Here is a 27,110-nt window from a genome sequence, read left to right as displayed (position 1 = left end):
CCCAGTAGCTTATAATGGTTGATGGACCTTGTTGCATGCAGGGAACAGGATGCAGTGAAGTTGCATTGCTGAAGCCCCTTTTTCTTTCTTTAGGTTGGGGGCAGGTAATCAATTTATCTTCACAGATTCAGCTGAGCAATTTAAAACCTCAGCCCTGTATAAATGGCGAATTACCAGGGGCAAAGTAAATTGCAGGGTTATGGGGAAAATGCAAGGGAGTGGGTCCTAATTGGATAGTTCTTTTGAAGAGCCAGTTCAGGCACAATGGGCCAAATGGCCTCCTGTACTGTATCATTGTACGATTCTTAACCATGAGAAAGCATTTAACCAAATCAGGTAGGCACGCTGTACGGCAGAAAGTGGAATGGGGGACTTCTGTTTCTTGGAATCTTGGTTCACTCATCATTGTGTCAGGTTTGTGATTGTACCCAGAGTGACCCAAACCCGCGACCTCGACCGCCTAGAAGGACAAGGGCAGCAGGCGCATAGGAACACCACCACCTCCACGTTCCCCTCCCAGTCACACACCATCCTGACTTGGAAATATGTCGGCCGTTCCTTCATCGTCGCTGGGTCACAATCTTGGAACTCCCCCCCCTAACAGCACTGTGGGAGCACCTTCACCACATGGGACTGCAACAGTTCAAGAAGGCGGCTCACCACCACCTTCTCAAGAGCAATTAGGGATGGGCAATAAATGCTGGCCTTGCCAGCGACGCCCATAAGAACATACGAAATAGGAGCAGGAGTAGGCCATACGGCACCTTGAGCCTGTTCCGTCATTCAGTAAGATCATGGCTGATCTGATTTTGGACTCAGCTCCACTTCCCCAGCCGCTCCCCATAGCCCCTTATCTCTATCGTTTAAGAAACTGTCTATTTCTGTCTTAAATTTATTCAATGTCCCAGCTTCCACAGCTCTCTGAGGCAACGAATTCCACAGATTTACAACCCTCAGAAGAAATTTCTCCTCATCTCTCTTTTAAATGGTGGCCCCTTTTTCTAAGATCGTGCCCTCTCCCCTATCAGTGGAAACATCCTTTCTGCATTCACCTTGTCAAGCCCCCTCATAATCTTACACGTTTCGATAAGATCACCTCTCACTCTTCTGAATTCCAATGAGTAGAGGCCCAAACCTCCTCAACCTTTCCTCATCCCAGGAACGAATAAAACAAAAACCTCAGGTTCACTGCAAGTACCAGCCAGTCTGTGATCTAAATTAGTGACGTTTCTAATTCCTGTTATAGAAACATAGAAAATAGGTGCAGGGAACACAAATAGGTACACAAAGGGAAAACTGTACATCAGTGCTGTGACGTCACACTTGGGCCCCTGTTGTCTGGATACATGGGGGATGTTAAACTTATTCCAGAGCGAGGACAGACACCCAATTGCAATGACACATACACCACCAAAAGGGGTGAGGTTTTATTTTGAAGGGGAGGGTAGGTTAAGATGCCGAGTTTGCACGAGGTAGAATCAGTAGGACTGCTCCGAACACTTCCTAGTATCTGGTTATCCAGCTTGTTGGTGGAATCCTGACAGAAGCCACCTGGCTGCCATCTCGGCTGGGGAATGGAGTGGAGCATGGGGGGGGGGCGGGGTAGGAGGGGCGGGAGCTGGAGGGGTAACAGCTATAAGACGGGAGGATAAGAAAATAAGTTTCCTAAGGGAAATAAAATATTTCTTTTGTATAAATTGCAGGAAGGATGTCGGTACAATGCTATGCATGTCGCTGCTAAAGAGAATCAGCTTCAAATTTGCCAACTTCTACTGGACACATTGGAGAACCCTGAATTTATGCTGCTGATGTATCCAGATGATGATGAAGTTATGCTGCAAAAACGCATCAAATACATAGTTGACCTTTATCTCAACACACCTGATAAAGTGGTTGGTGTTATATTTTTTTCCCTAGTGACTGTTGATGTGACTTGTGCTGTTTCTCAAAAGACTCCAAATAAATTAACATACAGGCTTTTCCTGCAATTAAAGATGAGCATTGATGGTTCTATTTTTAAAAAAATTATGCAAAAACAGCTAGCTGGGCCCAGCTGTGGTTCAGTGGGTAGCACTCCCATCCCTAAGTCAGAAGGTTGTGGGTTCAAGTTCCACTCCAGACATTTGAGCACAAAATCTAGGCTGACACTCAGGACAGTACTGAGGGAGTGCTGCACTGTCGGAGGGGCAGTACTGAGGGAGTGCTGCACTGTCGGAGGGGCAGTACTCAGGGAGTGCTGCACTGTCGGAGGGGCAGTACTCAGGGAGTGCTGCACTGTCGGAGGGGCAGTACTGAGGGAGTGCTGCACTGTCGGAGGGGCAGTACTGAGGAGTGCTGCACTGTCGGAGGGGCAGTACTGAGGGAATGCTGCACTGTCGGAGGGGCAGTACTGAGGAGTGCTGCACTGTCGGAGGGGCGGTACTGAGGGAGCGCCGCACTGTCGGAGGGGCAGTACTGAGGGAGCGCCGCACTGTCGGAGGGGCAGTACTGAGGAGCGCCGCACTGTCGGAGGGGCAGTACTGAGGGAATGCTGCACTGTCGGAGGGGCAGTACTGAGGGAGTGCTGCACTGTCGGAGGGGCAGTACTGAGGGAGCGCCGCACTGTCGGAGGGGCAGTACTAAGGAGTGCTGCACTGTTGGGGGTGCCGTCTTTCCGATGAGGCGTTAAACCAAGGCCCCGCTTCCCCCTCGGGTGGATGTAAAAGATCTCGAGGAAGAGCAGGGGAGTTACCCCGGGTCCTGGCCAATATTTATCTCTCAATCAACATTACTAAAACAGATTATCTGGCCATTATCACATTGCTGTTTGTGGGAGCTTGCTGTGTGCGAATTGGCTGCTGCGTTTCCTATCATCATCATAGGCAGTCCCTCAGAATCGAGGAAGACTTGCTTCCACTTCTGAAGTGAGTTCTTTGGTGGTTTCCTACATTACAACAGTGACTACACTTGGCTGTAAAGCGCTTTGGGACGTCCTGAGGTCATGAAATAAGCTATATAAATACAAGTCTGTCTTTCTTCAGGATGGACTTTGGTCTGTAAGATTTGCCTGTTGAGTTGTACATTAAGGGTCCTTTACTTCCAACATGGTCTATATGAAAATGCTGAAAAAAATTTAACACGCAATCCCAAAATCATTATTCTTCCACTCTGTTAGCATCGTACTCTTTAGAACATACTTCCTAAACTCATTGTTCTTGGTCCCAAAATTTATGCTTTGCATGTCTGTACATTGAAGTACTGCTATCGGCCTACTCCCTGAACCTGCCCGTGTCTTGCAGTCTCCTTCGTTCTTTCTCTCAGCTTTGCGTGCCCCCTGATTTGGTATTAACACATTTTAGCATCATTCTTCTTCTTCTACGTCACAATTGTTGATATAAATGGAAAATGAGAGGTTCAGAGTCCTGAGACAGACCATTACCAACATATTACCCGGCAGACCTTGAACTTGGAAGTTGACAGAGATGTCAGTTTTTTGGCCTTCAGCTATTGGAAATAGATGCCCAAATCTCTGTACCCATCTAACAGAGGATCTGTAGTTTGCGAAAAAATAGTTTCTTCCTAAATGCTTGAGTTGGTACAACTAGTTGAAGGTCATTCACATTTTTCATTATTTTCACAAGACGGTGACGTTTATTCTTGGGAAGAAGGCACCCTCCCTTGCTGGAGTACAGTACCACGGGCTCCAGCTGTCAGCCAAGTGCCTGTTCATGTATTCCACACAATGGTGGTCAGCAAACTATTTGATTGTACAAAGCACTCAAGCTTGGTTCTGTCCCCACACACACATTCCATTAGAGGTCACTGGATAGTGAATGGAAGGGCTCAAACCCAGGGGTCTAGAGTCACTTGATAGCAGCAACAGCACTCAAAAGTTCAACACCATCCAGGACAGAGCAATTTTCTTGATCACTGCCCTGCCACCGAGCTCAGTGTACACCTCTCCACCCCCAGCGCACTGCCTGCACTATGTATAGAATCACAGAATGGTTACAGCACAGAAGGAGGCCATTCGGCCCGTCGAGATCATCTAGATGTATAATCTAGAGATACACTACAGCAAATCACCAGGCTTTAACAGCACCTCTCGGCCCCATGCCCTCCACCTCTGAGATAGACAACAACAACTTGTATTTATATAACACCTTTAACGTAATGAAATATCTCAAGGCGTTTCAAAGGAGTATTATGAGATTTTAAAAATTTGACAACGAGCCGCATAAGTAGAAATTAGTGCAGGTGACCAAAAGCTTGGACAAAAATAGGTTTTAAGGAGCATCTTGAAGGAGGATAGAGAGGTGGAGAGGTTTAGACAGAGAGTTCCAGAGCTTAGGGTCAAGGCAACAGAAGGCACGGCCGTCAGTGGTTGAGCGATTATGATCAGGGATGCTCAAGAGGGCAGAATTAGAGGAGCGCAGACATCTCGGTGGGGGTGGGGATGTTGTGAGGCTGGAGGAGATTACAGAGATAGGGAGGGGTGAGGCCATGGAGGGATTTGAAAATGCGAATTTTGAAATTGGGGCATTGCTTAACCGGGAGGTAGTGTAGGTCAGCGAGCACAGGGGTGATGGGCGAGCGGGACTTGGTGCGAGTTAGGACCAAGTTCTGGATCACCCTCTAGGTTTACGTAAGGTAGAATGTGGAAGGCCAGCCAGGAGTGCGTTGGAATAGTCAAGTCTAGAGGTAACAAAGGCAGGGATGAGGGTTTCAGCAGCAGTTGAGCTGAGGCAAGGGCGGAGACAACAACAACTTGTATTTGTGTCACTGGAGGATCACCCCTTCCAGGTTCCCCTCCGTCTCGCACTCGTGACTGGGACACATACGGCCATTCGTTCTTCACTGTTGCTGGTTCAAAATCCTGGAATTCCCTACCGAACGCCACAAGGAGTGCAGCAGCGGAAGGAGAAAGCCCGCCACCACCGTCCCAGCGCCCCTTGGGATGGGCAATAAATGCGGCTCTGCCAGCATTGGTGGGAAGAAAATTGACACATTCATATTTTAAAGGAAAGAAACCTGCGTTTATTTCCTACACGTGTGCTACTAATCAAAAAAAAACCCTGCTCCCTTTCCTACCAAAGGACTTCAAATCCATGTCCTTTTTTTATTCCGTGAACTAGAAATGTGGGGTTTTAGTAAGCTTGAAAGTAAATGCATTGGTTTGCCATGTTCAGTTGTAAGAATTCCATTTAGAAAACATCTGATGCGACAAAGCCCCTCCGAAAATCCTCTCCTTTAACTTTCAGGGTTTTGACACACCGTTACACTTTGCCTGTAAGTTTGGGCATGCAGAAGTGGTCAATGCATTGTGTTCACATCCTGATACCTGCAAGATTTCAAAGAACAAGTATGATCATACTCCTATGGAGGTAAGGTTTCAGAATCTCTCTTTTTTTTTCCTTAAGTGGTATTAAATTAAAGTTTCTTTTGTGAGCAAAATGAAGATGGTTACTAATTTTCTTTTGCCTCATAGGTGATCTGCGAAAGGAGTAAAACTAAATCGGAGGAGCTAAAGGAAAAGATCAGAGAGTATTTACAAGGTTAGTCAAACTGTGACTAAGGATTTAACAAAATGGGATGCTGCGCCAGTGCACAGTAATAATTGTTATAATGATGCTCACAGTCTTTGTGTCCGTGACGAGGAGGAATTTCTTCTCTGAGGGTTGTGAATCTTTGGAATTCTCTACCCCAGAGAGCTGTGGAGGCTGGGTCATTGAATATATTTAAGGTGGAAATACACAGATTTGTGACTGATAAGGGAGTAAAGGGTTATGGGCAGCGGGCAGGGAAGTGGAGTTGAGGCCAAGATCAGATCAGCCATGATCTTATTAAATGGCGGAGCAGGCTCGAGGGGCCAAATGGCCGACTCCTGCTCCTATTTCTTATGTGACCGGCAATGATCCCATTCATTTTTCTTTTGGGTCGCGGCCCCTTTAAGGCCTCATTGAAAAGTCGACGAGCTGGCTGCACGGGTGGTCCTTCCCAGCGTAAAGGGAACATCGTGACAGGCCTTCAGGGATTGGAAGGCTCTCGATCAGCTCTGTGGCTAGTCTGAAGGTCTGGCCTGCTAAAGTGATTGGAGGTGTTCTGGGGCATGCAGCAACATGCATTACTGGAGTAAGAGAGGAGTGATGGAGACCCAAAATGGCAATCTTCCGTGAGACTCTTAACATGCTGCGTTCAACAGGCAACTTATGTACTTCCGACTCTATTGTCAGAAGAAATATAGGACTGAGATGAGGAGAAACTTCGTCACTCAGAGGGTGGTGGATCTTTGGAATTCCCTACCCCAGAGAGCTGTGGTGGCTCAATAGTTGTATATTCAAGACAAGAGATCGATAGAATTTTGGATATTAAGGGAATCGAGGGATGTGGGGACAGTGCAGGTGAGGTAGAAGATCAGCCAAGATCTTATTGAATGGCGGAGCAGGCTCGAGGGGCCGAATGGCCTACTCCTGCTCCTAATTCTTAGGTGCTTATGGAAGCAAGGGGAAGTAGGTTGTACAGAAAGTCCTCCCGCTAGACGTTCCTTCCCCTTTAATGCAAATTATGATTTGCAAGGCTTTTTTCATTTATACTTTCAAAAAGGTTTGCATGCATATTTTGTGATACATAATAAGAACATAAGAAATAGGAGCAGGAGTAGGCCATATGGCCCCTCGAGCCTGCTCCGCCATTCAATACGATTGTGGCTGATCCGATCATGGACTCCTGCCCACTCCCCATAACCCCTTATTCTCTTATCGGTTAAGAAACTGTCTATCTCTGTCTTAAATTTATTTAATGTCCCAGCTTCCACAGCTCTCTGAGGCAGCGAATTCCACAGATCCATAATCCTCTGAGAAAATAAATTCCTCCTCATCTCAGTTTTAAATGGGCGGCCCCTTATTCTAAGATTATGCCCCCTAGTTCTAGTCTCTCTAGTGATGACATGTATATTTTCACTGCAGGAAAGCACATTAGGTTTGTTGGCAGTACAGGGCCCGTGCTGGGTGCAGTGTGTGTGTATTGAAGGGTTCAAGCAGTTTATTTGGTTTTGTTAGCCAAGGGAGAGAGAGAACAAAGGGGATAATTTTCAGCCTCACTGCCTGGGTGGAGAATTGGCTCCACTCGCCCTCTGTAGAACCTGATCTCGTTCCAATGTTCTTGCCCCTGTGGCGTCCTGGTTACCTAGTGGCCTATAGGCTGCGATCACTGAGAAACATAGAAAATAGGTGCAGGAGCAGGCCATTTGGCCCCTCGAGCCTGCACCACCATCAACATGATCATGGCTGATCATGCAACTTCAGTACCCCATTCCTGCTTTCTCTCCATACCCCTTGATCCCTTTAGCCGTAAGGGCCACATCTAATGCCCTTTTAAATATATCAAACGCACTGGCCTCAACAACTTTCTGCGGTAGAGAATTCCACAGGTTCACAACTCTCTGAGTGAAGGAGTTTCTCCTCATCTCAGTCCTAAATGGATTACCCCTTATCCTTAGACTGTGTCCCCTGGTTCTGGACTTCCCCAACATCTTGCATTGTCAGTCTTCAGTCTGTCACTCCTATTGGCTTATTTCCCTGTCACCTCTACTTCCAGGTAGTGTTTTTCGAGGGGTGGGGGTAGAAAGAACCCTTGTGCCACGTTACCCTCCAGGAAGCATCCCCAGGCTCCTTGGTATTTCCTCACTTTTAGATGATTCCCAAGTGTTTGTTCTAATTGGGGTATAGTCACGCTGCTTCAGCTTGTCGCAAAGCGTACCTTCTTGCGTATATCGGTGAGATTTGAGTTCAAGTGTCGTGTTTAGGACCAGTAGGCGTAGGAATGTTCAACAAATGGTGCCTATTATCCCGTGGTACTGATGTCTCTCCAGAAGGTGGTGCTAATTCTGCACATCCCACCTTGAACAAATCTATTTCGCCCTAGTCTCATCATTTTCGAGAACAGATCATGCAAATTATATCAACTCTTGCCCAACAGCAACTTGTATTTATATAGCGCCTTTAAAATAGTGAAACATCCCAAGACGCTTCACAGGAGTATTATGAGAGTTAAAAATTTGACACCGAGCCACATAAGTCGAAGTTAGCACAGGTGACCAAAAACTTTAATTAAAAAAAATTTAAATCAAGGTGCTACTTATTCGGCAGCCAATGTAGGTCAGTGAGGACTGGGGTGATAGGTGAGTGGGACTTGGTGCGAGTTAGGACACTGGCCAACCAAGTTTTGGATCACCTCTAGTTTACGTAGGGTAGAATGTGGGAGGCCAGCCAGGGGTGTGTTGGAATAGTCAAGTCTAAAGGTAACAAAGGCACGGATGAGGGTTTGAGCAGCGGATGAGCTGAGGCAAGGGCGGAGACTGGCGATGTTACAGAGGTGGAAATAGGCGGTCTTAGTTATGCTGTGGTTATGTGATCGAAAATCTATTTCAGGGTCAAATATGAGACCAAGGTTGCGTGCAGTGTGGTTCAGCCTCAGACAGGAGTTGGGGAGAGGGATGGAGTCAGTGGCTAGGGAACGGAGTTTGTGGCGGGGACCGAAAACAATGGCTTCAGTCTTCCCAATATTCAATTGTCGAAAATTTCTGCTCATCCAGAACTGGATGTCAGACAAGCAGACCAACTTGAACTATGTGCCTATTTGTAGAATTGCTTTGTTTGAAAACAGGGTGCTTAAATTGCTGCCCAAAGGCTGTGATGATCTGGGAGATTTAACATGAAGATCACAATTTCTGTATCTGGCTCTATTCGGTTTCCTAATTTCAGTTGCTCTGCTATCACGCTGGCTGCTTTCGGCCTGTGTGATGTTTAAGTGTCTTGTTCTGTTTTAGGATTTTCAGTCACCGCGAGTACACATAGCCGCTGATGCTAAAATTCAAATGCTGATATTCTGTTTCAGATCGATATTATGTGCCATTGCTAAGAGATACTGACAACTCGTCCCCACCTGTCATTGGTTCTCCCTGGTCACCTGATCAGTCAGATAAGCTGCATTCTACGTCTTTACCGAGGCACACTGGGAATCCCACGGATCCAGTTATGGCAGTCAGAGCATTTGCAGGACCCATGACTCCATCCAAGGTGACCGTTTCACTTCTTTAAAGTTAAAATTCTCACGTTAGATTTCTCATGATAATTGAATATAACATGTTCATATGATGCAACTATTCTGATGGTACATATATGTTTTGGCATTATCCTTAGAATTGCATCATACAAACACACACAAACTTTTGGGCTTTAAGGGATCTAAGCCAATCCAAAGCTTTGTGAAAAAAATCACTATTGCATCTCCTTGCAAGTCCTCCAGACAAAATAAAACCTTCCTGTGTGACCCTCAGTGATCATGGACAATTATCTTTCCTGAATTGTACTGATTGCTGGTTCATTCACTGCTTCCCTACATCTCCACTAACAGGCTAATATATTACGGCTGGAAGAACAGTTGAAGGAATGCCAGAAAATGGCAGCGTTCGGGGAATAAAAACAGAAAATGCTGGAAATACTCAGCAGGTCAGGCAGCTTCTGTAGAGAGAGAAAAACAGAGATAACGTCTCAGGCCGATGACCTTTCATCCGAATTGGATGAAGTTAGAGATTTAACAATTTGCTCAAACAAAAGTTTTCACAGAATTTTCCAAAATTTTTTTTAAATAGTCATCAAATGGAGCTGAATGTACTTATAAATATCGAAAGGGCTTTACTTTTCACCAGCAAACACCAACGTTACCACAGTTTCACTCACAAGTGAATCAGAATTGAAAAGGTTATCAGTAGATGTGTACATGGCCAGAGGGAACTGTGTAGCTCTGGGACCACTTGTGAACGGCTGGGTTGAGTGGGGCAGATCTCTGCCGTGTGGTCAGATGTTCCCCTCTAATCTCCCTGTAGAAGTTCAACCAATTGCGGGTGGTTTGGGAGGGGGCATTTTCGAAGAAGGGATCAAAGACTTACCAACGATCGCATAACCAGCAAGGCTCTCAAACCATCCTCTGCTACCAGGGGAACAAAGAAATGGCGGACCAATTGAACAAGTACTTTGGTTCAGTATTCACTAAGGAGGACACAAACAACCTTCCGGATATAAAAGGGGTCAGAGGGTCTAGTAAGGAGGAGGAACTGAGGGAAATCTTTATTAGTCGGGAAATTGTGTTGGGGAAATTGATGGCCGATAAATCCCCAGGGCCTGATGGTCTGCATCCCAGAGTACTTAAGGAGGTGGCCATGGAAATAGCGGATGCATTGACAGTCATTTTCCAACATTCCATTGACTCTGGATCAGTTCCTATCGAGTGGAGGGGAGCCAATGTAACCCCACTTTTTAAAAAAAGAGGGAGAGAGAAAACAGGGAATTATAGACCGGTCAGCCTGACCTCAGTAGTGGGTAAAATGATGGAATCAATTATTAAGGATGTCATAGCAGCGCATTTGGAAAGAGGTGACATGATAGGTCCAAGTCAGCATGGATTTGTGAAAGGGAAATCATGCTTGACATATCTTCTGGAATTTTTTGAGGATGTTTCCACTAGACTGGACAAGGGAGAACCAGTTGATGTGGTATATTTGGACTTTCAGAAGGCTTTCGACAAGGTCCCACACAAGAGATTAATGTGCAAAGTTAAAGCACATGGGATTGGGGGTAGTGTGCTGACGTGGATTGAGAACTGGTTGGCAGACAGGAAGCAAAGAGTAGGAGTAAATGGGGACTTTTCAGAATGGCAGGCAGTGACTAGTGGGGTTACCGCAAGGTTCTGTGCTGGGGCCCCAGCTGTTTACATTGTACATTAATGATTTAGACGAGGGGATTAAATGTCGTATCTCCAAATTTGCGGATGACACGAAGTTGGGTGGCAGTGTGAGCTGTGAGGAGGATGCTATGAGGCTGCAGAGCGACTTGGATAGGTTAGGTGAGTGGGCAAATGCATGTCAGATGAAGTATAATGTGGATAAATGTGAGGTTATCCACTTTGATGGTAAAAACAGAGAGACAGACTATTATCTGAATGGTGACAGATTAGGAAAAGGGGAGGTGCAACGAGACCTGGGTGTCATGGTACATCAGTCATTGAAGGTTGGCATGCAGGTACAGCAGGCGGTTAAGAAAGCAAATGGCATGTTGGCCTTCATAGCGAGGGGATTTGAGTACAGGGGCAGGGAGGTGTTGCTACAGTTGTACAGGGCCTTGGTGAGGCCACACCTGGACTATTGTGTACAGTTTTGGTCTCCTAACTTGAGGAAGAACATTCTTGCTATTGAGGGAGTGCAGCGAAGGTTCACCAGACTGATTCCCGGGATGGTGGGACTGACCTATCAAGAAAGACTGGATCAACTGGGCTTGTATTCACTGGAGTTCAGAAGAATGAGAGGGGACCTCATAGAAACGTTTAAAATTCTGACGGGTTTAGATAGGTTAGATGCAGGAAGAATGTTCCCAATGTTGGAGAAGTCCAGAACCAGGGGTCACAGTCTAAGGATAAGGGGTAAGCCATTTAGGACCGAGATGAGGAGAAACTTCTTCACCCAGAGCATGGTGAACCTGTGGAATTCTCTTCCACAGAAAGTTGTTGAGGCCAATTCACTAAATATATTCAAAAGGGAGTTAGATGAAGTCCTTACTACTAGGGGGATCAAGGGGTATGGCGAGAAAGCAGGAATGGGATACTGAAGTTGCATGTTCAGCCATGAACTCATTGAATGGCGGTGCAGGCTAGAAGGGCCGAATGGCCTACTCCTGCACCTATTTTCTATGTTTCAATTCTATGTTTCAAACAATGTTCCCTGTTGTTTTGTTTTGGGTGCGCGGGGTCCATTCACATTTTTGGACATGCGCGAACCTTAACATTGCAAAGGCCGGTCCCGGGCTGCATGGGATTGGCAGAGAGCTGCGCAGCTTATCGGGAATGTTGCTGTCAAACCTACTGTATATAACAGGTCCATCCAGGTATTACTCTAATGTGTTTGTTGTGGGAAAATAGATTTTCAAAAATTAGAACAGATACAATTTATTTGTACTCAAGTCAATTTTTCTTTTTATTTATTCCTTGAATCAATTTAGGCAGACGAATTTCGGAGAGTATGGAAAACTCCGTCCCGAGAAAGAACAAGCCAATTTAAAAAGGCAGATGCTGAGCGAGGCTACGAGAGAGTTGGAAGGTAAGGACACCGCATAAATCCAGCTGCAACGGGTAACATAAACCACTGTCTGAGTGAGGTAGGCTGTTGCTACGATAGTGGAAGTATTTGACTTCCTTGTTTGATTCCCTGCTGGTACTCTTTCGTTTAGAACAAAGGGTCCCACACAAGAGATTAATGTGCAAAGTTAAAGCACATGGGATTGGGGGTAGTATGCTGACGTGGATTGAGAACTGGTTGGCAGACTGGAAGCAAAGAGTAGGAGGAAATGGGTACTTTTCAGAGTGGCAGGCAGTGACTAGTGGGGTACCACAACTCTTTTTGGGAGAAAAAGTAAACAATAAACATTAAATCAAGTGCCCCCCGATCTGGGGGACACTCCAAACATTTTTTGAGGCCCTTTTTTGTGGTTTTTTTGTAATTTTTTTTGTTGGTTTTTTGGGGGTACTAAAATCATTTTTTTTCAAGTGCCCCCTATAAAAGGGGAGGGGGACACTAAAACCGGCATTTAAAATAAATTAGACTTTAAAACATATAAAATCACATTAAAATTTGGTTGCCGGCGGTAACGATGCACTCCAGTCCCTCTGGCGCCAGTGGGGAACCACAAGGTTCAGTGCTGGGGCCCCAGCTGTTTACATTGTACATTAATGATTTAGACGAGGGGATTAAATGTAGTATCTCCAAATTTGCGGATGACACTAAGTTGGGTGGCAGTGTGAGCTGCGAGAAGGATGCTATGAGGCTGCAGAGTGACTTGGATAGGTTAGGTGAGTGGGCAAATGCATGGCAGATGAAGTATAAAGTAGATAAATGTGAGGTTATCCACTTTGGTGGTAAAAACAGAGAGACAGACTATTATTTGAATGGTGACAGATTAGGAAAAGGGGAGGTGCAACGAGACCTGGGTGTCATGGTACATCAGTCATTGAAGGTTGGCATGCAGGTACAGCAGGCGGTTAAGAAAGCAAATGGCCTGTTGGCCTTCATAGCGAGGGGATTTGAGTACAGGGGCAGGGAGGTGTTGCTACAGTTGTACAGGGCCTTGGTGAGGCCACACCTGGAGTATTGTGTACAGTTTTGGTCTGCTAACTTGAGGAAGGACATTCGTGCTATTGAGGGAGTGCAGCGAAGGTTCACCAGACTGATTCCCGGGATGGCGGAACTGATATATCAAGAAAGACTGGATCAACTGGGCTTGTATTCACTGGAGTTCAGAAGAATGAGAGGGGATCTCATAGAAACGTTTAAAATTCTGATGGGTTTAGACAGGTCAGATGCAGGAAGAATGTTCCCAATGTTGGGGAAGTCCAGAACCAAGGGTCACAGTCTAAGGATAAGGGGTAAGCCATTTAGGACCAAGATGAGGAGAAACTTCTTCACCCAGAGAGTGGTGAACCTGTGGAATTCTCTACCACAGAAAGTTGTTGAATCCAATTCACTAAATATATTCAAAAAGGAGTTAGATGTAGTCCTTACTACTCGGGGGATCAAGGGGTATGGCGAGAAAGTAGGAATGGGGTACTGAAGTTGCATGTTCAGCCATGAACTCATTGAATGGCGGTGCAGGCTTGAAGGGCCGAATGGCCTACTCCTGCACCTATTTTATATGTTTCTATGTTGCACTTTCTCCATTTTGTTGCTTACTTTAATGTTTGAATAGTAAAAAGCTCTCAAGATGTGCGCGTTATTGAGTTAATTATCAAATTTTTGGCATTATCATGTTAATTGATTTTAGAAACTGCAATCTTCACACTTTCTATTCCCATTACATGGAGGACATGACTAGACCATCGAGGTAAGTAAGCCCACCCCATCCAGATATTGTCCGGCCGTGTACACCATACACTTCCCTCCCTCCCTTCACCCCCACCATACACACAAATCGCAGTCTTCACCACAGAGGTTTTCAAGCCGCATTTCTGAAAATGTTGTTTCTAAAAATCAATTAACACGAGGATTGAGTTAATTGGGCCGATACTCTGTGGAGTTTAGAAGAAGAGGTGATCTCATTGGAAACATAAGATTCTGAGGGGGATTGACAGGGTAGATGCAGGGGGATGTTTCCCCTGGCTGGAGAGTCTAGAACCAGGGGTTACATTCTCAGGATAAGGGGTCAACGATTTAGGACTGAGGAGGAGGAATTTCTTCACTCAGAGGGTGGTGAATCTTTGGAATTCTCTGCTCCAGAGGGCTGTGGATGCTCAGTCCTTGAGTATATTCAAAGCTGAGATCGATAGATTTTTGGATAATAAGGGAATCAAGTGATATAGGGATAGTGCAGGAAAGTGTTGAGGTAGAAGATCAGCCATGATACTGACTTGTGAGCAGGCTCGAGGGGCCGAATAGCCTACTCCTGCTCCTAATTCTTATTTAAACGTAAAATAGATAGCGTTGACCATTCCCCCGATCGTTTAGGGAGTGAAGCCACCGACCTAGTATAGTACCCAAACGTTGCAGGCCAGAAGGTCCTAGGGTTAATTCTCAGTTTATGCCGAGTTAGTTGGCCTCTGCTGTAGTAGCCACCGGAGGGCTGGGGTGGTAAAAATACAGCCATCGTTCCCTCTCCTGCTTACTCCTTCCTGTAAAGTATGCGTTTGTGGGGGTCACCTGAAACGCCATCATGTAATGTGATTCTCTCGACAGTTGAATAGCCTCCTGATACCTCCTGTGTCTAGGCCACGTGAAGAATGGCCATTGCCAACACCCATTCAACCCAACCTAAGCAAGAGTCGGTTACGTCAGAGGGGAAAAGGGAAAGGAAACTGTGTTAAGGAAAAGTCCAGACTATTATCTAGCCCAAAGATCACAGCAGTAGGTATACAATTATACACATGATCAAAATGGAATAGTGGGATTGATAAGCTTAGAGATTGTCGGGAGAATTTGCCAAGTATAGCTCCCCTCTGGGAGTGCAGAATCACTGCATTTACCCTTGATTCACACACATTATGTAAGACAGGTATAATGTGTGTATTCCACACCTGTAACTTACTTCAGTTCTATCAAATATCCTTTAGCAGTAAAACTTACGTTCACTGTACCATGGAAGGCTTTTTAATCCCTCACTGTCGCATTTTCAATATGTGCATTTATAATGAAATAACTTTCATTTCAGGGATTTAGCTCATGAAATGGGGCATCCATGGGCTGAATACTGGGAATTTCTTGGCTGTTTTATTGATCTTGCGGCACCTGAAGGAATCCGAAAAATAGAAGAATACCTGAGCAAAAAGGAACTGAGTAAAAGGACTGAACTGGAAGGAGACATCTATATCTGCAATAGATTCAAAAGTCCTCCGCCAAGTGGTAAGTGTAAAAGTAACCTAAAATCCTAGCAATTACAGCACAGGAAGAGGCCACTTGACCTATTGTCCCTGTGCCGATGACAGCTCTTCCACATGAGCTGTGCACTCTTACTGTCGCCCAATACATCACCCACTCGCCACACGGGGCCAATTAGGAATCCAGATGTGGCTAATTGCATGGAAACAGCCACAGCATTGTGTGGAGAGAGGAGCTGTCACGGTAATCAGCTTGAATGCCATGTCAATAACCGCTCCAGGCCAGCAGATGAAAGCAAGCCCAACCAATAACGAGCAGCTCCAACAGGGCACGGCATGACAAAGGGCAAATAGCGTCCAATCACGGTGTGGATAGAGAGCAGGGGCGGGTCAGGCGCATATCATTGTGAGAGTCTGCAATCACTCTGCTGGAACCAGAGTACCGCTCACAACCGCTGGACTAATACCTAGAAGACAGGGTGATCTCCTGGACTAGTTTCGATCACCTGGATGGGTCGGAGAGGAATTTTCCCAGATTTTTTTCCCCTAAATTAGCCTGGGTTTTTATCTGGTTTTTGCCTCTCTACAGGAGATCACATGGCTCCGGTTGGGGTGCAGTGTCGAATGTTTTAGTGTAAGGGGTGTCGCAGTTGTGTGAGGCGGACTGGTTGGGCTGGATGCTCTTTACCTTTCCGTCATTGTTCATAGGTTTATATGTAACCTTTAGGGCTGCTGACCGAGGGCCGTGCGTCTCTTTGTCGGCCGGCGCAGACATGATGGGCCGAAATGGCCTCCTTCTGCGCTCTATGTTTCTATGTTAAACTGCACTAAGATGTGCTGTGTCTGGTGAACTCATGCCAGAATTCCAAACTTTGGTGAGAGAGAAAGACACAGTTAAGTAAATTCTCTACCTGAGAGAGCTGTGGAGGCTGGGTCATTGAATATATTTGAACGATAAGGGAGTCAAGGGTTATGGGGAGCGGGCAGGGAAGTGGAGTTGAGGCCAGGATCAGATCAGCCATGATCTTTTGAATGGTGGAGCAGGCTCGAGGGGCCAAATGGCCGACTCCTGCTCCTATTTCTTATGTTCTTAAGTATACACACGAAGAACCTTTAGCCCTCTCTGTGTACGGTGTTTTTGAGTAAGATCGGTATATGTGGTTAAAAACGCCTCACCATTGCAGCGCTCGAGGTTAGGTCAGGGACCAGTCTGCCCTCGTATTTCTCACACCAGGTGGAAGCAACCTTTCTCTCTATCTACCCTCTTGAAACCTCTATTATATTCACTCCCTGAACTTCCCTTGTTCCAGAGAAAAACCTATGCAAGCACCTCATTAGGATTCGAGTATCCCATAATTTTAGTCAAACTATGTATAGATATTTGTATATGAATCTGTTTGGCCAAGCAAATTTGGAGTTTGCCTTTTTTTTTGGTTTGTTGGATCAAATAATGAGGCTTTTACCTTACTGGCAGAGTAGTTGTGATTGGATTTATACAGATGCTTTACTCAAATGCAGGAAACAGATTGCCTCCATAAGGCCCTCTATATAACGCACCTTGATAAAGGACCTACTGTAAAACACAGCTTTAATCATCCCCACACCTTCTCAACACATATTCATTAACTCCCAAATAAAGGATGAATGTATTTGCCAATAGTATACAGTCCAGCAATTGTACTGGAGAAAAAAACTATCATCACTTTTTGTGCCAAGAATAGGAAATTGGTTCCCTGTTGCAGTTACCACAAGGCCACCCCTGCCCGTGCTATAGGTAACAAAGTAATGCAGGAACTGCTGTTTGCAAACCCACACCACCTTTCATTTTCAGCGTTAGAAATAGTTGAAGCTTCTAACAGAAGCTGGATTGTGTGGAAGTGGACTTGACTGTATTTCTGTTGGACATTCTGGAGAAGATGTATGTTGGACATCTTGGGGAGTTAAGGGTTAACAGCCAAACATGTTCTTACTGACCGCTGCTGGCAGGGCTACGCCGACAGGTTTGACCTGTCGCTATTCTGGGCGCGGCGTACGAGTTGGAGAGTGCCGAAACTCAGTCGGTAACGCAACCCGTGCCGTTACACGTCCGCCACACTTCTCTCCGGCGGTACGCCCCATCGCCGCCGTAAACAGCGAGCCCAGGATCCCCCCCGGGCTCTGCGAGCGGGTTTTCGTCACAGAGGGTCAAAACGCAGCAAAAATCCGGCACTTTGTGTCTTAAAACAACCGGCTCTACAATATAAACCGGATGACTTTGAAGTTGGTGAGGAGAAGGCATGGCTTGTCTTCTAATATGTAAAGTGCTTGTGTAAGGAAATGAGTGTAGGTAATAAAATGTAACTTGGGTAATAAAACGGAGATAGCGAGTCCATTAGTTGGAATTCAGAGATGTTAGCAACTGTTACCGTCAGGAAGTCTTGTTTAAGGGAAGTAGTCCTGAAGTCAACAACTGCAAACTGTTTACCTGAATAGTCTGTTTTCAAAGGATTTGGGAATAGGTACATCATTACAGTTATTTTCCTTTGTAAGTCAAAATATGATGCATGAAGGTTCATAGTTTTCAACAGTATCTCAGAGGGCTCGAAAAATATAGAAAGGCTACTCTCGGTGTACAGTTAAAGGCCAATCATCAGTATTGTGTATCAATAAAGTGTTCCGTATGCTCCACTACGACATTTCGTGCTTACTCGAAACATGTTGTTGTAAACCAGAGGAGAAAAGAGGTTGACTCAAGGAGCAAAATTTCACACAGTAAATATACAAGCCACAAGCAGAGTGTTTTTTTTGTAACAATGGCTACTTATAACCTTTTAAAGGGGCAGCTGGTTACTGTCGTGGGATTGGAGCGCTGACATGGAGGTAGGGTAGTACATGTGATTCTAATCTCGGTCCCAGTCACGAGTAAGGTTTACTATCTCAAGACACGGTTTGTGACAGCAGGGTTGCAAGTAGAGACCGAGCACTTCCACACAGGACAAGGGCAAGTTGAAGGGCAGGGCAATTCAGCCGCTCCCTCACGAGGACCTCCTGTGGTTAGCTCAGGAATGATGGGAGTACCTTCATTTACTTCTGTAACTTTATTTGGAGCAGTTTCCATGATTAGGTTTAAACGGACACATTCAGCAAATCAACAGAGGAGAAAGACGTTAACCATAGTCATTCATATCTAGATAAAATTTACTGCACACAAACCGGCCCCACACATCTCTGCCGGTGTTTATGCTCCATACGAGCCTCCTCCCACTTTACTTCACTTTACTCGATTCTGATAAAGGTCAACATTAACTCTGTTTCTCTCCACAGATGCTGCCTGACCTGCTGAGTATTTCCAGCGTTTTCTGTGATTATTTCCCACTTCATCTTGCCCCGTAAACATATTCTTCTCTCCCTTTCTCCCTCATGTGTTTATCTAGCTTCCCCTTAAATGCATCGATACTATTCACCTCAACCACTCCCTGTGGTAGCGAGTTCCACATTCTCACCACCTGATGTTTAAAAAGCAATATTAGTGAGGATTAATCATTTTCAACTAAATTCAAGTAATTATTCTGATTATTAAGGACTTTGTGTTGGGATAATGCAATCAGAACTTGTTCTTTCCCCCCCATTAAACAGGTAAAACCAGTAAATACTGCAACTCTATCTCTGTCGGTGCTTTTCTGGATGATGATGGTGACGATGACATTAGTTTAGAAGAATTAAAAAATAGACAAAATGCTGCATTGAACGTCAGCAAGTCGATGGTTATACCTGGAAATAGCCCTGGTGCCATTGAAGAAAACGGGTGCCATATACTTCCAGTGCAGCGCACAGCAGACATTATTGATTCTACGGACAATCTAAGTAAGCCCGACAAAGAGATTGCGCCTAATTTAAATGGAGTTTGTTCACCTGTTGCTAATGAAAAGACTGGCGGGCGATGTCCTCGATCATTTACCATGTCTGAGTCAGAAGGTGTCCTCTCCCCCGTTTCTAACCTCATGGCTGAATTCGAAAAGCTTTCACTGTACGACGACGAAGAGAGCAATTTGTTTTCTGACAGATTTATCGAATCTCTAGAGGAGTGCGAGAGTGAAGTAATGGCAGAGTTAAAGGACGGTAATGGGTCTGGATTGGTAGCTCATGAAAAAAGCTCTGCGTGTAACCAGGATACTGAACATAATAACGCTGATCCAATGGAGACTGATGAGCTGACTGAAATAGAAACGAGGGAAGAGAATCCATCTCTCACTGCTGGGCCCAGCCAGAAGCAGTCTGTGGGAGAAGTCAGTGACGACATCTCTGATTCGTTGTCATTGTGCACGTCAAAGGTGGCCACTTTACAACTTGAAAATCAGAAGAACTATGCATACCTAGCCTCTAGGACAGGGAGTTCTCCTGCTTTGGAGAGGGAGGTTTCTGCGCATTTTTCAACGCAGGAATCCAATCTATCTCAAAGCAACCAGAACTTGAGGCCCAATATGCAATTGGACAACATCACCTGCAGGTCCCCAGAAGAAGCACAGCAACTGCTTTCAAAGCACACCCCAGGCTCTTTGAGAAAAGGAACTACCACAAGGATATTTCTGGTCGGGTAAGGAATTGATAATATATTGATTTGTTTTATTGGAGGTGATGGTGGGGTGCTTGGCATTTCCTGCTGGGTGAACACCACTAAATATCCTAACACAACTAGTCCAGCCTACATTTGTTGATTATTTTCCTACATTAAAATGCCGGGAACTTCCTTCTATCATTAGCGCAAACACCGTATCATTTTAGCAAAGTATTTATTGCTGCCATTTACCTTGAGCTTACTAGAACGCACATTCATAAGTCCAAGGACTTTGCACACTAAACAATAATAATCCATCTGTTGGGGTAGTGCTGGCGTAAGGATTTTCTCCACTCCTCGTCTGAAGGTACCAAGCTATACTGGAAGTTCCAACATATTTACAGTCCTTCCGCACTTCCGTCACGTGCCCATTCTTTATACATGAGCTTGAACCATTGCTGCCTTTGGTTATTCAACCACGCCTGGCATTTTCCTCACCTGATGCGTGTGTGAGTACATGTATGTATACACGCACACCCTTTCTAACAGAGGTTACAGGTTGGTGAATGGGAGCAGGAACATGGGATTATTCTCTTCTCCCCCAGTCCAGGGAAACTGGCTATGTTTAGTGTTCGCACTCTACTGTCCTGGCTCGGATCAGCAGCTTAATATTCAACACTCTGACTATTGAAATATCTCAGTAATCAACTGCACAATGCGTACACAAATGTACAGCAATGATTTCAATTTATTATCTTTCACTGTAAAAATATCATTGGACATGGAGTGTTGTGAGCACAAGAAATGGAGCTGAATCTGAACAAAATGATTGAATCAATGGACAGAATTTCCCTGGGGACATGTTAGCACATTGTTCTTTCACCTCTTTGGCCTTGTTTTGAATTCCACCCCTAGACTGATGGAACTAGCCCAATCTTGCACTTGGCATGCTCACTCCGAGAAACTAGGATGTGTGGCTTAGGAAATGGTACTGTACAGGGAGTTGGATTAAAATGCATTGTTGGGACAGAACTTAAAGAAAGAAAGACTTGCATTTATATAGCGCCTTTCACGACTACTGGATGTCTCAAAGCGATTTACAGCCAATTAAGTACTTTTTGGAGTGTAGTCACTGTTGTAATGTGGGAAACGCACACAGCAAGCTCCCACAAACAGCAATGTGATAATGACCAGATAATCTGTTTTGTTATGTTGATTGAGGGATAAATATTGGCCCCAGGACACTGGGGATAACTCCCCTGCTCTTCGTCGCAATAGTGCCATGGGATCTTTTACGTCCATTTGAGAACATTTGGTTTAACGTCTCATCCGAAAGACGACACATTGCAGCGCTCCCTCAGCACTGCACTGGGACTGTCGGCCTGGATTTTTTTTGTGCTCAAGTCCCTGGAGTAGGACTTGAACCCACAACCTTCTGACTCAGAAGCGAGAGTGCTACCCACTGAGCCACACTTACTCCGCACGTGGCCCTTCCTGCTGGTGGCAGCGGTGCTTGCTGCTGACACTGGATTTCCAGAGTGAATGAAGTGTCCCTTTTTCAGCACTGACATTGCTCACCCTGATTAAAACAAGGAGTTTACCAAAAAAAATAAAATAGTTGGCAGGGTGGATAAAGGGGAACCAGTGGATGTGGTGTATTTGGACTTCCAGAAGGCATTTGACAAGGTGCCACATAAAAGGTCACTGCGCAAGATAAAAGTTCACAGGGTTGGGGGTAATATATTAGCATGGATAGAGGATTGGCTGGCTAACAGAGAACAGAGAATCGGGATAAATGGTTCATTCTCGGGTTGGCAATCAGTAACCAGGCCCCAACTATTTACAATCTATATTAACGACTTGGAGGAAGGGACCGAGTGTAACGTAGCCAATTTTGCTGACGATACAAAGATGGGAGGAAAAGCAATGTGTGAGGAGAACACAAAAATCTGCAAAAGGACATAGACAGGCTAAGTGAGTGGGCAAAAATTTGGCAGATGGAATATAATGTTGGAAAGTATAAGGTCATGCACTTTGGCAGGAAAAATCAAAGAGCAAGTTATTATGGAGAAAGATTGCAAGTGCTGTAGTACAGCGGGACCTGGGGGTACTTGTGCATGAAACACAAAAGGATAGTATGCAAGTACAGCAAATGATCAGGAAGGCCAATGGAATCTTGGCTTTTATTGCAAAGGGGATGGAGTATAAAGCAGGGAAGTCTGGCTACAGTTGTACAGGGTATTGGTGAAGCCACACCTGGAATACTGCGTGCAGTTTTGGTTTCCATATTTACGAAAGGATATATTTGCTTTGGAGGCAGTTCAGAGAAGGTTCACAAGGTTGATTCCAGAGATGAGGGGGTTGACTTATGAGGAAAGGTTGAGTAGGTTGGGCCTCTACTCATTGGAGTTCAGAATGAGAGGTGATCTTATCAAAATGTATAAGATTATGAGGGGGCTTGACAAGGTGGATGCAGAGAGGATGTTTCCACTGATGGGGGAGACTAGAACTAGAGGGCATAATCTTAGAATAAGGGACCGCCCATTTAAAACTGAGACGAGGAGAAATTTCTTCTCTGAGAGTTGTGGATCTGTGGAATTCACTGCCTCAGAGAGCTATAGAAGCTGGGACATTGAATAAATTTAAGACAGAAATAGACCGTTTCTTAATCGATAAAGAAATAAGGGGTTATGGAGAACGGGCAGGGAAGTGGAGCTGAGTCCATTATCAAATCAGCTATGATCGTATTAAATGGTGGAGCAGGCTCGAGGGGCATTATGGCCTGCTCCTGCTCCTATTTCTTATGTTCTTTTGATTTCAAGGCCATGATCTAATCTGGGATTATAAAACAGTCGGAACCATTGATCCTCACTGTTACAGTTTCCAATATCTGATTCAATTGCAGAAATCCACCTCGGAGATTAGTTACTGCTAGTTTATTTGTGGGAGTATTTTCCTTTATAATCTGCATTCTCCTGCTGTCAGAGGTAGGGATTTTGCAACCATAAATTACACAAAGTAATATATGCTATTAAAAAGGAATTTTGTGAGATCCTGCCCTCTATTTGGAACCAATCATAAACAGCCTTTCATTCCTGATCTGGGCTGAGCGAGCTGATGGGAGTCTCGTTGAGTCTTTCCAATTGGCCTGCGCATTCTGGGCTGGGGCAGAAAACAAATCAGCCAAGGTTCGCACTTGCTATAATGTACATACATCAGGCCCGAATACGATGCCTTGCAACGTCAAATAGCTTCACTGTCTATGTTCAGGAGTAACAAATGGCCACTCGAGTGAGGTAATGGAGGATTGCTAGAAGTGTGAAACAAACTCCAGCGAGCCTTGAGGAGAGGAGAAAACCAAATGAATGTTCTTAAAAGCAAGGATATTGTGCTTTTTATTTATTTAAAGCCATTGAAGTTAACATTTTCAATTGTTCTTGAAGCATCTACAATCCTCTTTTCTTCCTCCCCCCCCCCTCCCCCCACCCAGGGATGGACCAACTAAGCTTGACAGTGATGTTCTAGCAGCAGTGAGTGGTGTTGACATTGACCCACAGACCTTCCCGTGTTTAACTCAGTGGAAGAGCAGCATGCAGTTCTACTCCGTGTCAGATATGCAGAGGTGGGTGTCGAAAGCAAAGAAAGCCTCGTACTTTCAGACAGATCAACTTAAGTATCGAGAATTTAACTGGCACCTCCTCAGAAGAAGAAGGAGGATCCTTTTACAGTGACCTACTTATCATAGAATCATAGAATGGTTACAGCACAGAAGGAGGCCACTTGTCCTGTCGGGCCCGTGCCGGCTATTTCCAAACTTTGAAGAAATAGAATCCACACTGCCTTTATGTATTTTGTAATATAATACACCAAGGAGGTGTAAGGGTTTTTTATTCGTTCCTGGGATGTGGGCGTCGCTGGCAAGGCCGGCATTTATTGCCCGTCCCTAATTGCCCCTCGAGAAGGTGGTGGTGAGCCGCCTTCTTGAACCGCTGCAGTCCGTGTGGTGAAGGTGCTCCCACAGTGCTGTTAGGGAGGGAGTTCCAGGATTGTGACCCAGCGACGATGAAGGAACGGCCGATATATTTCCAAGTCAGGATGGTGAGGGGAACTTGCCGATGATGGTGCTCCCATGCGCCTGCTGCGTCTTTGTACAGAAAAAGTCATGGCCAGTGGTGTTCTGTTTTTATCTTGTAAATTCTGATTGAAATGTAGCTTTGTCTAATTGTTCTCGGGGTGTGGGTGACTCTGGCGACACTCACAGGTTGCCCTGCGATGGTCGTGGTGAACCTCTGGCGCACTTGTTTTTGTCCTTTTCCGAGGGCATTAGGAGCAAACCACATTGTGTGGGACTGGAGATGTGTGCAGGCCAGCCCAGACCCCGGGGTCAGCAGGTTGCCGTCCCTGTAGGACGGCAGTAAGCCAGTTTAGTTTTTACTGTCCAGCATCTTTCATGGTTGTTATTTGCTGCCGCCATCCTACAAATGACCAGATTTACTGAATTCCGTTTGGCGTCTTGCCACGGTAGGATTGGAACTTTCAGCCTCCGGGTTGTTCGTCCAGTACCTCAACCATTACACTACACAACCCATAAATGTATAGTGCATTGATCTTCAATACTAGATTCCTAAAAAGCCCAGTAGCAAGTCACGCAGGTCACAAAATCTTCTGTTTGATTCCCTGCCTGTGCTGAGTTCGCTCATCTCAGTTGTGCTCGACAATGACCTCATAGAATCAAAGCATGGTTACAGCGTGGAAGGAGGCTTTTCGGCCTGTCCAGCCCATGCAGGCTCTCAGCTAGTCCCACCCCCCTGCCCTTTCCTCATAGCCCTGCAAATCTTTGTCCTTCAGATACTTACCCAACTCCCTATTGAAAGATAAAATTGAGTCTGCCTCCACCACCCTCTCAGGCCGTGCATTCCAGATCTTTAGAGCAGATACCCGCTGTGTAAAAACGTTTTTTGCTCTGTCGCCTTTGGTTCTTTTGCCAATCACCTTAAATCTGTGTCCTCTGGTTCTCGACCCTTCTGCCAATGGGAACAGTTTCTCTCTAACCACCCTCTCCAGACCCCTCATGATTTTGAACACTTCTATCACATCTCCTCTCAATCTTCTCTGTTATAAGGAGAGCAACCCCAACTTCTCCAGTCTATCAACAGAACTAACGTCCTTCATTCCTGGAATCATTCTCGTGAAAACGTTTCTGCACCCTCTCTAAGGCCTTCACATCCTTCCTAAAGTGCGGTGCCCAGAATTGGACACAATACTCCAGTTGGGGCCGAACCAGCGTTTTATACAGGTTCACCATAATCTCCACTCTATGAAGCCCAGGATCCCGTGAGCCTTTTTAGCTGCTTTCTCCACCTGCCCTGCCACCTTCAACGATTTGTGCCCATATACCCCTAAGTCCAGCTCTCTCCACTCAGGAAGGAGAAAATTCCTGGTCTTAAACGCTAACCATTGATCATGCTGGGAAGACTGCGCCGGCAGAATTGGGCCAGTAGAGCCGAGCAGCCTGCTGATGCTCGTGGTCTCAGCTCGGACGTGAATAATGGCCTGGGTTGAGTCCATGGTGACAAAGTGTTGCTGGCACCCATCCAATTGTATCCCAAGACAGTCGCCACCTTCAGGAGAGACAGGAAGCAAGCTGACCAAAAGGACAAGTATTCCACATGTGACTTGTTGTAACCTGTTCATTGCCAAGAGGATTTAATTCCCACATTTTGCTATAGAGCTTTTTGTGTGTGTTTCTGTGAGGTTATATTTGTGAGTTTTCTAGAAAATAATCGATATTTGTTGTCAGCTAGTGGAGGTAGAAAGTAGCCATGTGATCTAATACGGCCAGTAGCATGGCAATCATCACTTGGCAGAGAATGAGGATGCGGCGATATGTTCATCCATTTTCTGGTTATATACAGATACTTCCATCGGGGGCTAAATTGTTAAGCTGAACAGCAAGTTCTTGTTGCAGGCTGTTCCTGCTTGATGTTGAAGATTGAGACTTTTGTATATGCATTGAGCCACAGTAAAGTTCTTGGCATTACATTTGTGAAGTTTTTGTATAACTTTATCAAGATAATGGACTCGAATCAAAATGATGTAGTTATTGGCATCACTCACTAGCTACCATTTCCCAAACCTGAAGACACTGGTAAAAGGGCTTAGTACTGACACACCTTGGATACTTCAATCCATTATCACGCGTGAGGCGATTTGCAGCTACCACTTGGGGAAGAGAAGGAATGCAGCTGAGCTGGATTCAGTTCTCTGGAATTCTGGGCTGATTCTTCAAGTAATCAGGATAGGAAGGACCTATTCCCCTTAGCAGAGAGGCCAAAAACCAGGAGGCATAGATTTTAAAATAATTGGTAGAAGGAATAGAGGAGAGTTGAGAAGAACCTTTATTCACCCAGAGGGTGGTGGGGGTCTGGAACTCACTGCCTGAAAGGGTGATAGAGGCAGAAACCCTCATCACATTTAAAAAGTACTTGGATGTGCACTTGAAGTGCCGTAACCTGCAGGGCTACAGACCGAGAGCTGGAAAGTACGATTCGGCTGGGTAGCTCAGTTGGCGCAGATACAATGGGCCAAATGTCCTCCTGTGCTGTAAATTTCTATGATTCTAGTTCATTTAATAATTAGTGCAATTGTTATTCCCTCAGTGAGAGCATTATCACATCAACAACACAGACACAGCTATTTAAAATGCTTTGTAATATATCTCAAGTATTAGAAGCAGACTATAAGAGGGAAAACAGGGCAATTTATATTGCATATCTCAGGAATGGCCAAAGCATTCCTCATGCTTACTTTGAAAAACACGTGCTGTGTGGGTCAATGCAACAGCGGTTGTGTGCACAGAGTCCCAGAAACAGTGGTGGGAGGCATGTGACCAGTTCATGTTTTTAGTGGTGTTTGGTTGAGGGAGCGGTGTTGACACCGGGGAGAATTTCCTGCTTCCTTTCAAGTGCCATAGGAACTTTACAAATCCACTCAGAGGTTCTCATCTGCTTTATCAAATCTCGCCCAAAGGCCGGCAACTGCAACGATGCTGAATGTCAGTTTTCGATCAAGTGCTCGAGTCCTAAGATGGGCCTGAACAGCATGCAGTCCCTAAATTTCTCGAGGTACGTGGCTGAGGCCCTGAGCAGAACCCCAGGCTGGTCCAGAGCAGAGAATGTGACGGCAA

General features: G+C 45.4%; 1 protein-coding gene across 3 annotated transcripts in view; it reads left to right on the top strand.

Annotated features, from left to right (window-relative positions):
* Window positions 1-27,110, top strand: part of ankle2 (ankyrin repeat and LEM domain containing 2) — a 63,865-nt gene that overhangs the window by 30,862 nt on the left and 5,893 nt on the right. For 2 of the 3 annotated variants that reach the window (XM_070888090.1, XM_070888091.1), the window contains exons 5-12: window positions 1,704-1,892; window positions 5,241-5,363; window positions 5,468-5,534; window positions 8,875-9,056; window positions 12,030-12,127; window positions 15,225-15,415; window positions 19,006-19,963; window positions 23,415-23,546. In XM_070888090.1, the coding sequence (XP_070744191.1) occupies window positions 1,704-1,892; window positions 5,241-5,363; window positions 5,468-5,534; window positions 8,875-9,056; window positions 12,030-12,127; window positions 15,225-15,415; window positions 19,006-19,963; window positions 23,415-23,546 (1,940 nt within the window). Of the gene's footprint in view, window positions 1-1,703; window positions 1,893-5,240; window positions 5,364-5,467; window positions 5,535-8,874; window positions 9,057-12,029; window positions 12,128-15,224; window positions 15,416-19,005; window positions 19,964-23,414; window positions 23,547-26,953; window positions 27,041-27,110 lie in introns of those variants that run through there. The other variant, XM_070888092.1, reaches the window with a different exon arrangement.

Source organism: Pristiophorus japonicus, chromosome 8, assembly GCF_044704955.1.
Source record: "Pristiophorus japonicus isolate sPriJap1 chromosome 8, sPriJap1.hap1, whole genome shotgun sequence".
Taxonomy (NCBI): Eukaryota; Metazoa; Chordata; class Chondrichthyes; family Pristiophoridae; genus Pristiophorus; species Pristiophorus japonicus.
The sequence above is the reverse complement of the archived record's forward strand: the minus strand, read 5'-3'. Positions and strand labels throughout refer to the sequence as shown.